Below are 12,830 nucleotides of genomic sequence, written 5' to 3' on the forward strand. Positions count from 1 at the left end.
CAGCCCAGGAGAATTAACTTACAACAAAGATATGAAAGCACTTTGCAGAGAAAGGGGAGTCCTGTTAAAGCTGGAACAAGTTGAGTATCACAAGAAAAGAACAGCACTTCCATAGTGCTATGACCCATACAAGGATGAGCTCTGGGAAACGAGGCAGGCCCAAGGAGTGAGCTTCTCAAATCAGAGCCATCCACATGGCTCAAAGTGTGCACATGGCAGCCGAGTTCAAGGTCCTCAGTCCAATCCCCAGTAACCCCAATAACCAGCCCAACACTGCTGGGGGAACTAGACATTAAAGAAGTACACGGGGTCAGAGAGATAGCATGGAGATAAGGCATTTGCTTTTCATGCAGAAGGACCATGGTTTGAATCTCGGCATCCCATAAGGTCCCCCGAGTCTGCCAGGAGCAATTTTTGAGCATAGAGCCAGGAGTAAACCCTGAGCGCGGCCGGGTGTGACCCAAAAACCAAAAAAAAAAGAAGTACAATACAGGGTCAAAGAGAGAACACAGCGACAGGGCCTTTGCCTTGCACATGGCCCACCCAGGATGAACCTGGTTTGATTCCCAGCATCCCATATGGTTTCCAGAGCCTGCCTGCCAGGAGCGATTTCTGAGTGCAGAGCCAAGTAACCTTGAGCACCACCAGCGTGGCCAAAAACAAACAAACAAAAAAATGCATGGGACTGAAGAAATAAAAAACAACAGGGCGGGCACCCACCTTGCACATGGCCAACCCAGGTTCAATCCCAGCATCCCATTTGGTCCCCTAAGCACATCCAGGAGAGAATACTGAGTGCAGAGCCAGGAGTAAGCTCTGAGCACCAAACCCCCAAGTTTTTTGATGCGGCCCCAAAAGAACAAAAATCAATAAAAAAAAAGTACATCATAAAGCAAGTCGAGTATCTAAAAAGTCCACAGTCTCTGTGCTCGATAACCCTTCCCTTACTCTTGATAACCCAAGCCTCCTCCTGTTATACTACCCAAGGAAACAAAAGCAATCACGTCCACCCAATTATGAAGCAGGCAAAAGGACTCACGCACCTAGGTGCTTCTTCGGCTCTAGGAAAGGTCTGCAATAAAATACACACAAAATAAATCATGAATAGGGAAAACAAAACAATCAAAAATCATCAATAACTGCCACATTTATACTAGTCAGCAGAAACTTAAAATGTTCAAGTTCACATGAATAGGTTTGAACAGGCCAGGGAAAAAGTACCTCACCTCTTAATGATAAATGAAATTCCTGTTTTATTCTCCAAAATCCATTTCAGGGTGGCGAGATCATAGTTCTCGGGGTGCTTGAAAGCAACCCCTTCTGGGAGGCCCTGGACAGTCACAGCTGACTGGTCTCGAAGCATCTTCTCATAAGGGACAGGCACCACCGTGGATTTGCCCAGCGCTTTGCCTGAAGGAAGGGAAAGGCAGGGGAGAATAATGGCTCTAACCATGTCACCAAATCCAAGACCAGAATCCCAACCGCCTCTAGATACCCAGGTTACATACACCTGACCACAAACCCACAGAAATCTGCCAGGCTCCTTGGCCCCTTAGCAGAAGCTCTAACCAGGCACAGCTCTCAGGCCAATATGGAAGAGAAAAGGGGGGCACTGACTGGTTCATGTCTCAGCCGGTCACTCAATGCCAGCCCAGCTGGTAGAAAGGTTCTCACAAATAGTCAGCCGAACCACATGCTGTCAGGCAATCTGGAAGGCAACTATCTATGGTTGCTGAGAACTGACCGACCACCTCATTACCTGTGGAGTCCATGGAATTCCCTAAAACGAGGTTCCAGCATCCAATCAGGAAGATGCTTCGTGTACCAGTATGTGTGTAGACCATGCACACACACACGCACTCTAATTTCTCCCTTTATTACAGCAGCGGCTCATCTCTGAGTCTGTTCCTGGATCATGTATGTTCGCAGTCAGTCCTTATATTATCTATCAGGCCCTAGGCAGACATGCCAAAAAGCTCTTTTCCCCAGGGCTGGACTTTTTATCTACAACCTCACTGGGGAACAAATACATTCTCGCATGCTGAATTTGTTGGTTATGGTTTCATTAAGGGTAGGTGGTTGCTTTTTTGAACTCCTCAAAAACAAAACAGCTACCGGGCTGGAGCAAGATTAGCAGGTAGAGAGCTTGTCTTACACGTAGCCAATCCGGGTTCTGTCCCCAGCATTCCATATGGTGCCCCAGGGCCAGAGAGATAGCATGGAGGTAATGCATTTGCCTTGCATGCAGAAGGACAATGGTTGGAATCCCGGCATCCCATATGGTCCCCTGAGCCTGCCAGGAGCAATTTCTGAGCGTAGAGCCAGGAGTAACCCCTGAGCGTTGCCTGGTGTGACCCAAAAACCAAAAACAAAAAACCATGGTGCCCCAAACAGATCAGAAGTGACTGATCCCTCAGCACAGTGCTGGGAATGAGCCCTGAGCACTGCTGGGTGTGCCCCAAATCCCAACGAAAAAACCCTCAAAAACAGCTCTCTTGTGGATTTCATTATCAGTGCGGGTTCTCTGGAAGAGTGGAAGGGACACAGCAAACTATACCTCCTTCTTCATCCCATAATAGAGCTAACACTGCTCTAAACAGGGCAACTTCTATGAATATAATCCCCCAAAATACAAAACAGAGAAAAGACATTATGCACCCCTCTGTTCCTTACAGCACTGCCGCAAAAAGATAAACCTAGAAACAACCCAAATGCCTAGGAATAAATGACTAGGTAAAGAAACTGTGATATGGGGCCGGGTAGGTGGCGCTGGAGGTAAGGTGTCCGCCTTGCAAGCGCTAGCCAAGGAAGGACCGCGGTTCGATCCCCCGGCGTCCCATATGGTCCCCCCAAGCCAGGGGCGATTTCTGAGTGCATAGCCAGGAGTAACCCCTGAGCGTCAAACGGGTGTGGCCCAAAAACCAAAAGAAAAAAAAAAAAAAAAAGAAAGAAACTGTGATATATAAACACAATGAAGTATTACTCAGCCACCAAAAAAAAAAAAAAAAGTCATGTAATTTGCCATTTGGTGGAGGGACCTGGACAGTCTCCTGCTGAGTGCAGCTAGTTGGAGAGAGACAGACAAACTGATCTCCCTCGTACGAGGGATAGAAAGAAACCAATAGTGGAACCACAAATGTCCAAAGACAGTGAAAACAAAGAGCATGAGGACAGATATTCAGTAGGAAACGTGCTCTCTGAAGAGGCTGGGGCATATGACAGGAATGGGGCATCTTCTATGGTGGAGGGAAGAAGATGCCAAAGAGGGTGAATGAAACCCCCTCAGCAACTGTACTGAAAATTAGAGTACGGGGGCCGGAGAGATGGCATGAAGGTAGTGTGTTTGCCTTGCATGCATAAGGACGGTGGTTCGAATCCCGGCACCCCATATGGTCTCCCGAGTCTGCCGGAGCGATTTCTTTCTTTTTTTTTTTTTAAATCATTATTTTATTTAAAATCTTTTCTAAAGTATTTACATAATTATAAAAATAGAAGACAAAGTATGCTTGCAAGGCAAACACCGCTGTGCTATCTCTCTGGGCCCGCCGGGGCGATTTCTGAGCACAGAGCCAGGAGTAACTCCTAAGTGCTGCTGGGTGTGCCAAAAAACAAAAAAGAAAAGAAAAAAGAAAATTGGAGTACTTTTTTTTTTTTTTTGATTTTTATAATTTTATTATGCCACCGGTTTAGTTCTCATCCACATTGACTGTCTGTAGATTTTTGAAAGTGGTGACAGGCACATAGGTCACCAAAGTATAGAGTACTTTTTTTTTTAAGCGTCTTTGGTAGAAGTAGACTGTGGGATGAGATGGAGTGAACTGGACGAGGGAAGTGGACCCCAGTAAAAGGACAGTGTTGGACACCATATACCCAAACCTTGGCCATGAAGGACTGAGGAGAAGCTGCCCCAAAAGTGCAGCTCTGAGTTTCTCTGCCCAAGAAATGCAAAGTCAAGTCATTCCTGGTGCATTGGACAATTAGTCTGCGAAAGCATTTCACAGGCTTGTCCGACCAGGTTTCTCACGCTCCCTATTTGTAAGCCCCCGGCCCCTCACCATAGCAGAAGCAGAAGTAGTCCTCCACAGTCTTTCGCAGTGTCTCGATCTCCACGGCATCCACATTCATCCTGCTAGCTTGGCCTGTAGACTTCATTTTATGCAACTCTGCAGCCTTTTCCTCTTCCTCGACACCTGCAAATCATTGAGTGGTTTCAAGAGCCCATATCCTGAATGCTATGTCCATTTTTTCCTATTTTCTAACATTTACGATCTGGTATTAAGACAGAAAAATTGGGGCTGGAGAGATAGCATGGAGGTAGAGCATTTGCCTTGCAAGCAGAAGGATGGTGGTTCGAATCCCGGCATCCCATATGATCCCCTGCACCTGCCAGGAGCGATTTCTGAGCATAGAGCCAGGAGGAACCCCTGAGTGCTGCAGGTGTCGTGACCCAAACAAACAAAAAGACAGAGAGAAAAAAAAAACAGGGTGAACTTTTGAAAAGAAAAAACCTAAAAGACATAACTTTAATAAAAATGGTATCTTCTTGGAAATAAATGAGGTTCTAACTAAAAATTCTACAAAGACCGGCCAGAGCAATAGTACAAAGGATGCTTGATCTCAAGCACCCTGAGCTGAGCTCACTAGTCAGATACTCCCTGAGCACTGCCAAGTGTGGCCTACAGAAGGGAGGGAGAGAGAAAGAGGGAGGGAAGAGAGAGAGAGAGAAAGGGGGAGAGAAAAAGTTGATAAACTTACAGTATTTTACAAAATCTTTCTGAAAATCTTTCCGGGTATTGACGAAGGCGCGTCCTCGCTCAGTGCCCACCACAAACACATCTGTCTCATACACGGCGATGCAGGCCACTTCTGCCTTGGACTTGGCCAGTTCTTTACACTGCAACACATATGGCAACACATGTATAGAGAGGTAAAGAAGGCTAGGGGCTGGAGCAATAGCACAGAGTGTCAGGCATTTGCTTATTTATGTGGCTGACCCTGAGTTTGATCCTGGCCATCTGATGATCATCCTGAGCAGATGATCCCCGAAACAAGCACAGAGCCAGGACTTAATAATAAGCCCTGAGCACCACCAGGAGTGACTCTAGAGTTGAGAGCCAGGACTAACCCTTAAACACCACCAGGTTTGGCAAGAGAGTCCAAAGAAAAAACCCGAGAAAGAGCAGAGGGGCAGGGCTTGGCACTGATCGAAAGCCCCTACACAGGGAGGTAAGTTAGTGGAGTCCAAAAGGGTGCTGGACACCACAGACTAACTGGGCCTCTGCCCCAGAAAGAAGATCACAAACATCACAGTTACCATGTTCACTACGAACTGAATCATAAATGCACTCTGAGGAGACCAAGTAATTATTCCTTAGGATATTTCATTTACAGGGAGACCATAACTGAGTGTTAAAATGTTTATGGGACTGGTCAGCAATTGCTTTGCATGCAGGGGGCCCAGGTTCAATCCCCTGCACACCATGTGGTTCCCCCACCCAAACAATATTATCCCTGCCAGGATAATCCCTGAGAGCAGAGGCAAAAGTAACCCCCTGAACACTGCTGGGAGTGCTCCTAAAACCAAAAAATTAAATTGCAGAATTTTAAAAAATGTGAAAAATTGTGATCTAAAAGGCTTAAAAGGGTGATCCTACAATTTTCAGCCAATCTGGCCAGCGGGTTCATGAATAGGTCAAGGGTGTGGGTCACCCAGAGCCCCCAGAAGTTCTTCGAGGCTGTCCAGGGTGAGAATCACTGAAGTTCAGGGCACCAAGTGGTGCTACAGATGGATCCAGTGGACAGGACTGGTGGGGAGAAGATTGACCACATAAAAGGCATATGTCTCGGCCCACATACTATCTCTCTGGACCTCTAGACTGCTTTTAAGACTCTTTTTTGTTTGTTTTGGGGCCGAACACGGTGAAGCTCAGGGGTTACACCAGTCTATGCGCTCAGAAATTGCTCCTGGTTGGGGGAACCATATGGGACGCCGGGGGATTGAACCCAGGTCCGTCCTGGATCAGCCGTGTGCAAGGCAAACGCCCCACCACTGCACCACTGCTCCAGCCCCTTATTTAAGACTTTTTTTTTTTTTTTTTAAGTTTTTGGGTCACATCCAGTAGCACTCAGGGGTTACTCCTGGCTATATGCTCAGAAATCATACCTGGCAGGCTCGGGGAACCATATGGGATGCTGGGATTCGAACCACCATCCTTCTGCATGAAAGGCAAACGCCTTACCTCCATACTATCTCTCCAGCCCTATTTAAGACTTAAAAAAAAAAAATCTAATCCCAGGGCCGGAGAGATAGCATAGAGCAGGGGTCTCAAACTCAATTTACCTGGGGGCCACAGGAGGCAAAGTCGGGGTGAGGCAGGGCCGCATAAGAGATTTCGCTTACCGAATATTCGCAATAAAAATCGCATTAGTAAGAAAAAAATCGCAAAATATCGCATTAAACATTTGCATACCCCGAATGGAACTGCTCGAGGTATGAGAATGTTTAATGCGATTTTTTTCTTACTAGTGTGATTTTTATTGCGATTATTCTAATCACGAATACTGTGATATTTGAAGGCCGGCCACGGGCCACAAAATGTTGTTCGGAGGGCCGCAAACAGCCCATGGGTCGCAAGTTTGAGACCCCTGGCATAGAGGTAAGGTGTTTGCCTTACATGCAGAAGGAAGGTGGTTCGAATCCCGGCATCCCATATGGTCCCCCAGCCTGCTGCCAGGAGTGACTTCTGAGCGTAGAGCCTGGAGTAACCCCTGAGGGCTGCTGGGTATGGCCCAAAAACCAAATCAAAACAAATCCAATCCCAGGGTTGAAGTGATAGCACAGTGGTAAGGCATTTGCCTCGCATGTGACCAACACAAGATGGAATCCTGTTCCTTGTGAATCCTGTTCGAATCCCAACATCCCATATGGTCCCCTCAAGCCTGCCAGAAGCAACTTCTTTTTTTTTTTTTTTTGGGTTTTTGGGCCACACCCGGTAACGCTCAGGGGTTACTCCTGGCTATGTGCTCAGAAGTTGCTCCTGGCTTGGGGGACCATATGGGACACCGGGGGATCGAACCGAGGTCCGTCCAAGGCTAGCGCAGGCAAGGCAGGCACCTTACCTTTAGCGCCACCGCCCAGCCCCATCAGAAGCAACTTCTTAGCTTAGAGCCAGGAGTAACCCCTGAGTGTTGCCGGGTATAACCCAAAAACAAAACAAAACAAAACAACAAAAAACTAATCCCAGAGCACAGGGATTTGTTAGGGCCGTGGTCCTCAAACTACGGCTCACGGGCCACATATTGTATTTGTTCCCATTTTGTTTCTTCACTTCAAAATAAGGTATATGCAGTGTGCATAGTAATTTGTTCAGTTTTATTTTGTTGTTGTTGTTCAGTTCTTATTTTTAATATAGTCCAGCCCTCCAACAATCTGAGGGAAGTGAACTGGCCCTCTGTTTAAAAAGTTTGAGGACCACTGAATTAGGGTTAGAGCCCAATAAAGAATGGCCTAGAACAGTTCATGGAAAGCCAAGTTAAAGCATAAATTAAGTGGGGCGATCACAGCACGGTGGGCACCATGCTTGCCTTGCACATGTGGCTAACCAGGGTTCAATTCCAAAAACCCAGTGAAATCACTTGAACCTTTCTAGGAAAGATCCCTGAGTAAGGTCAGGTATAAACCCAAAATAAAGCAAAAACAAACAGATGAAAAAACCACCCATGATAAGAACCAGAATAAAGGTAAAAGGTCTCCCGCCAGTCCCAGCACACCCAGATAGTCATGGGCCATCTCTGGCAGCCAGACCCACTGCAATATTCTCAGGCCCAACCCAGAATCTCTGATCCTGAATAGCCCCAGGGCCACCAGCCCTTAGCACTGGTAGAGAGGGACCAGTGGTAGGGAGCTGGGTACAAAATCAACAAACCACACTCTATGAGCTTTGTGACCTCCAGGCACTGAGTCAGGAGTAGCCCCTGAGCACTGCTGGGTATGACCCAACTCCACCCAAAATTAACTTTTAAAAAATTAGGAGCCGAAGATGGTACAGCAGACAGGCCAACCTTGGTTTGATTCCTGGCACCACATGGGTCTCCTGAGCTCACCAGGAGTGATCCCTGAACACAGCCGGCTGTGGCCCAAGAACCATTTCATGAGTCATGAAATCATAGGCAAAAGGCTCACCATGGATTCGAGTGCGGACATGAGGAAGGTCACCACCATCCTGCTCTCAGACGACTCCTCATCCTCCACGGGCACGGTGGACATCGCGACCTGGGCCATGGTCCCTGGGGAAGAGGAGGCGAGAGTGAGTGGCAGGAGCACCAGACCAAGGAACAGAAAATAAGACTCCCCATACCCCAAATTCGGTCCTGTGAGATATTCAAGGCTCTGTTGCTCTCTCCATAAAGTTAAATCACCACCAGACCCCCAATTTAATCCACTCTAAAAAGTCACAGTCCAATGATGGTTGAGGCCAGGAGAGAAACGGATGGTCCTTCCTTGGGGACTCAGCTGTTAGAAAGGCTGTGACTCAGGAACATGCCAGGGGAGGCTCTGCCCAGACACCCCACGATAGCCCTTCAGTACCCCAACTCACTCCTTTTGATACCCCATCGTATAACCTTCAATACCCCATCTTGGGGCTGGAGAGATAGCACAGCGGTGGATTTGCCTTGCATGCGGCCAACCCGTGAGTGACTCGGTTAGATTCCCGGCATCCCAAATGGTCCTCCAGCCTGCCAGGGGCGATTTCTGAGTACAGAGCCAGGAGTGACCCCTGTGCTCTGCTGGGTGTTGCCCAAAAGCCAATCAATCAATCAATAAAGTTTTAAAAAAATTACCTCATCTTGCTCCCTTCAATATTCCAATCTATATTTGGCACCCTATCCCACTCCCTTCAGTACCCCAATCCCTCTCCTGTCTGAACAGTCTGGTACACACTAAGCACATCTGCAGCACCTTCTGAACACACACTCATGAACACCGAAAACTAAGCATCGCCGAAATGTGTAGAAATTAGAATATGAGTCACAAAATTTGCTTATACATGGATGGATTTGGAGACTATTATGTTGAGTGAAATAAGTCAGAGGAAGAGAGATAAACACAGAAAAGTCTCACTCATTTGTGGAATTTAAGAAAAATAAAAGGTGGGGGCCGGAGAGATAGCATGGAGGTAAGGCGTTTACCTTTCATGCAGAAGGTCATCAGTTCAAATCCCGGTGTCCCATATGGTCCCCCGTGCCTGCCAGGAGCGATTTCTGAGCACGGAGCCAGGAAAAACCCCTGAGCACTGCCGGGTGTGACCCAAAAACCACAAAAAAAAAAAAAAGAAAAAGAAAAGGGGGGCCCGGAGAGATAGCACAGTGGTGTTTGCCTTGCAAGCAGCCGATCCAGGACCTAAGGTGGTTGGTTCGAATCCCGGTGTCCCATAATGTCCCCTGTGCTGCCAGGAACTATTTCTGAGCAGACAGCCAGGAGTAACCCCTGAGCACCGCCGGGTGTGGCCCAAAAACCAAAAAAAAAAAAAAAAAAAAAGAAATCAGAATATGAAGAATGCGAATGCGATGCAGCTGCAGAGAAATAACACAGCAAAGAGTGTTTGCCCTGAACACTGCCGATTTGGGTTCAATCCCCAGCATCCCATATGGTTCCCCAAGCCCACCGGAGCATTGCCATGTGTAGCCCAGAAGTCAAAAACAAAAAAATACTTTTTGCACAAAGCATTATGGGGTTGCATGCTTTTGCACAAGGAGTCCAGGCCACAATCCCCACAGGACAAAGTCATTTTACCCCTTCCCCCAGAGCACAGCCAGGGATCTGAAAATAATAAAATAAAGCATTATCAAGCAAGAAAAGATTCATGGTTAAACACTAGAAACTACTCTCACTCAGAACCTATTCTCTTAACCTAACGTAGTTTAAGCCAATTTATCTTAGTATGAGGCATAAGGAGGCTGTAGAGAGTAATGAGGTCACTGGCTTCTTTCCCCAGCACCCCGTATGACCCACTGAGCACTGCCAGGAGCACTACTTTATGTGTGGTTCAAAAAAACAAAACAAAATTTAAAAAATCATGGGGCCAGAGCAAATAGCACAGCAGTAAGGCATTTGCCTTGCATGCAGCCAACACAGGACAGATGATGGTTCAAATCCCAGCATCCCATATGGTCCCCTGTGCCTGCCAGGAGTGACTTCTGAGCACAGAGCCAGGGGTAATCCCTGAGCACCGAATAAAAGAAGAAAACAATCAAATGAGGCTCAGTCCAAAGGAATGAAGGCACGTGACGCCCATAATGATAATGTTCCTCAGAACACAAACACTGTGGTTACTTGAGAAAGGCCTAACAGCTCTGTTATTCCACTTTTCCCATCATTCCCCCAACCAAGGGTCTGTGTCCTCAGTCTATGGGGATGTGTCATGGTCAGCAAGTTAGCCACCGGAGACCCTAAGGTGGTCACCTTCATCTGCCAGGCCCGTCTGAATAGACAATGACCAGGCAGCTGGGCTCCTGGTTACCAGGACAACTCACTGTGACATCCCACAGGAGAACCCGAAGGAGACAACCAATGGGCAGGCTGGAGGGCAGGAGCCCTGGGGTGAGGGGAAGATGTGGGGGGTGAGAGGGAGAATTCAGTTCTCCAGAAACCCCCACACGGTCCCAAACCATGTCCTCCCTCAGGAGTACTCAGGCCTGGCCTAGCCCAGGGACCTGTTGATCACGGTGCTGATACAGGGTCCTGAGCACACCTGGGAATCCTAAATTCGACCCTCAGCATGGCAGGTGGGGGCTCTAAACAAAATATAAATAAATAAAAAGGAGGCAAAGGGGGAGTAAGTGGCCCTAGGAAACTAGCTGTGACCCTCATGGCTCCACCAAGGTCAAACTCATGATTGCAGTTTCCTCCACTTAGAAACAGGAGCTGAAAACCCCTAAAAACCCCTTGCTTAAAATAAATAAAATAAAGTAAAACCCGAGGTACTAAGAATAGAACCCAGAGTGTCTGCTATCGGGCTACATGGTGGCCTAAAAGACCCCCTTTTTTTTGTTTTTTGGGTTTTTTTCGGCCACACCCATTTGATGCTTAGGGGTTATTCCTGGCTAAGGGCTCAAAAATTGCCCCTGGCTTGAGGGGATAGAACTGTGGTCCTTCCTTGGCTAGCACTTGCCAAGGCAGACAGACACCTTACCTCTAGCGCCACCTAACCGGCTCCAAAAACCCCCTTTTCAGATGAGAATCTCAGCTCAGTATCAGGCCTGGTCTAGAGCACTGCAGTGGAAAGCTAAACTCTGAGTCAGGGAACCCTAAAAGTGGCACTGCATTAACATTTCATTAGTAATGAGTCTTTAGAGACAAAATGGGGGGGTCATAGGTGGGGGGTCAGCACTTGCTTTGAGTTGCTGCTGGTTCCCTCCCCAGCACCACATAGTCTATCAGGAGTCACTCTCGAAGGAGTAACCCTGGAGCATCACCAGGTGTGGTCCTCCCCCTGAAAAACAAACAACAAAAACTTCTAAAACTCTGAGTGTGGCAAACTCCACCCCACACACACAGGCAAAGTGGGAAGAGACCAGAGCAGATACTCCACGAAAAAATGGAGGACCCTCAGAGAAATAGCACAGTGGCAGGGCATTGGCCCTGCATGTGGCCAACGTGGGACAGTCCTAGGTTTGACAGATTCCCAGCATTCCATATGATCCCCCCAACAAGCCTGCCAGGAGTAACCCCTGAGTGCTGCCAGGTGTGGCCAAAAAAAAAAAAAAAAAAAAGCGGCTGAGGGTGGGGGTGGGGAATGGATTCCCTGAAATAATTCCTAAGTACAGAAAAGAACAGATAAGCTTCACAGGACTCCTATATGGCCCTTATCACATCACAGCTCCTCCATCCCAGCACTGGGGGTGGGATGGAGAAAATATGTTTCTCTGGGGAGGGGGAGGCTATCAGGGAGGAGTGGGGATAAGATGGGGTCTCTCCCAGAAGTAGAAATACAGGAAAGGATCCCTCCTCCAAGACAGCTGTCTGGAACAGCCTGGAGGATTCCATCCAATCCTGTGGCTACTTAAAGAGTAAAAAAGTGTAGATTTCAGGTCAGAGATTGTACAGTGGAGTAGAGCGCCTGTATGGGACCACCCAGGTTTAATTCCCAGCTTCCCAGATGGTCCCCCCTTAAGCACAAAGCCAGGAGTAAAACCCTGAACTCCGGGGACGTGGCCCCACACACTATACATGCACAAATCTTACAATTTAGCTGTATAGGGGCTGGCCACTGAGCTCAGTGGCAGAATGGAAGTACATTTTTTTAATCTTTATTTTTTTTTAATTTTTTTAATCTTTATTTAAACACCACGATTACATTTTTGTAGTTGGGTTTTAGTTATAGAAAGTACTTTCAATTCCTTTATCAATCAGCTTCCTGCCCAGGCCTCCATATTTTGAAATCATTAATACTGAAGCTGGGGTTTCAGGAGGCCCCTTTCCCCAAGTACAGTTTTGGGGGCTGGAGCCCCAGCACCAACACAGTTCTTTAAGTACCCCAGAAGCAAGCGGTGCCAGAACTGTCTCCTGAACACCACCCAGACCATCCTGAACACAGACCATGAGAGTCTCCCTCAACACCGCCAGGTGCGGCCAAAACTCCAAGTTACCAAAGCCACCCACCCTGTTTAAAGCACCTCAGTAAAGAAGTGAGTTCCTTTGGGGGTTACCAACCGTGCTGTTCCCAGTGAGCAGAAGATGGAGCTGGGGCTCCTAAGAGCCAAGGCTGCTCTGGCCCTTTGAGCACAATCTGTCCCTTAACCAACTCCACCTGCGCTCAATGACCCCAAGC

At 47.6% G+C, this 12,830-nt stretch overlaps 1 protein-coding gene across 12 annotated transcripts in view; it reads right to left on the reverse strand.

The window, feature by feature from the left end:
* GTF2I (general transcription factor IIi) overlaps positions 1-12,830 on the reverse strand; it is an 82,574-nt gene that overhangs the window by 54,445 nt on the left and 15,299 nt on the right. For all 12 annotated transcript variants that reach the window (XM_049789504.1, XM_049789503.1, XM_049789502.1 and 9 more), the window contains exons 2-6: positions 8,183-8,286; positions 4,756-4,894; positions 4,056-4,190; positions 1,227-1,410; positions 1,044-1,072 (exon numbers count right to left, since the gene is read on the reverse strand). In XM_049789504.1, the coding sequence (XP_049645461.1) occupies positions 1,044-1,072; positions 1,227-1,410; positions 4,056-4,190; positions 4,756-4,894; positions 8,183-8,281 (586 nt within the window). In that variant the 5' untranslated portion in view covers positions 8,282-8,286. The remainder of the gene's footprint in view (positions 1-1,043; positions 1,073-1,226; positions 1,411-4,055; positions 4,191-4,755; positions 4,895-8,182; positions 8,287-12,830) is intronic.

Source organism: Suncus etruscus, chromosome 15 (genome assembly GCF_024139225.1).
Source record: "Suncus etruscus isolate mSunEtr1 chromosome 15, mSunEtr1.pri.cur, whole genome shotgun sequence".
Classification (NCBI taxonomy): domain Eukaryota; kingdom Metazoa; phylum Chordata; class Mammalia; order Eulipotyphla; family Soricidae; genus Suncus; species Suncus etruscus.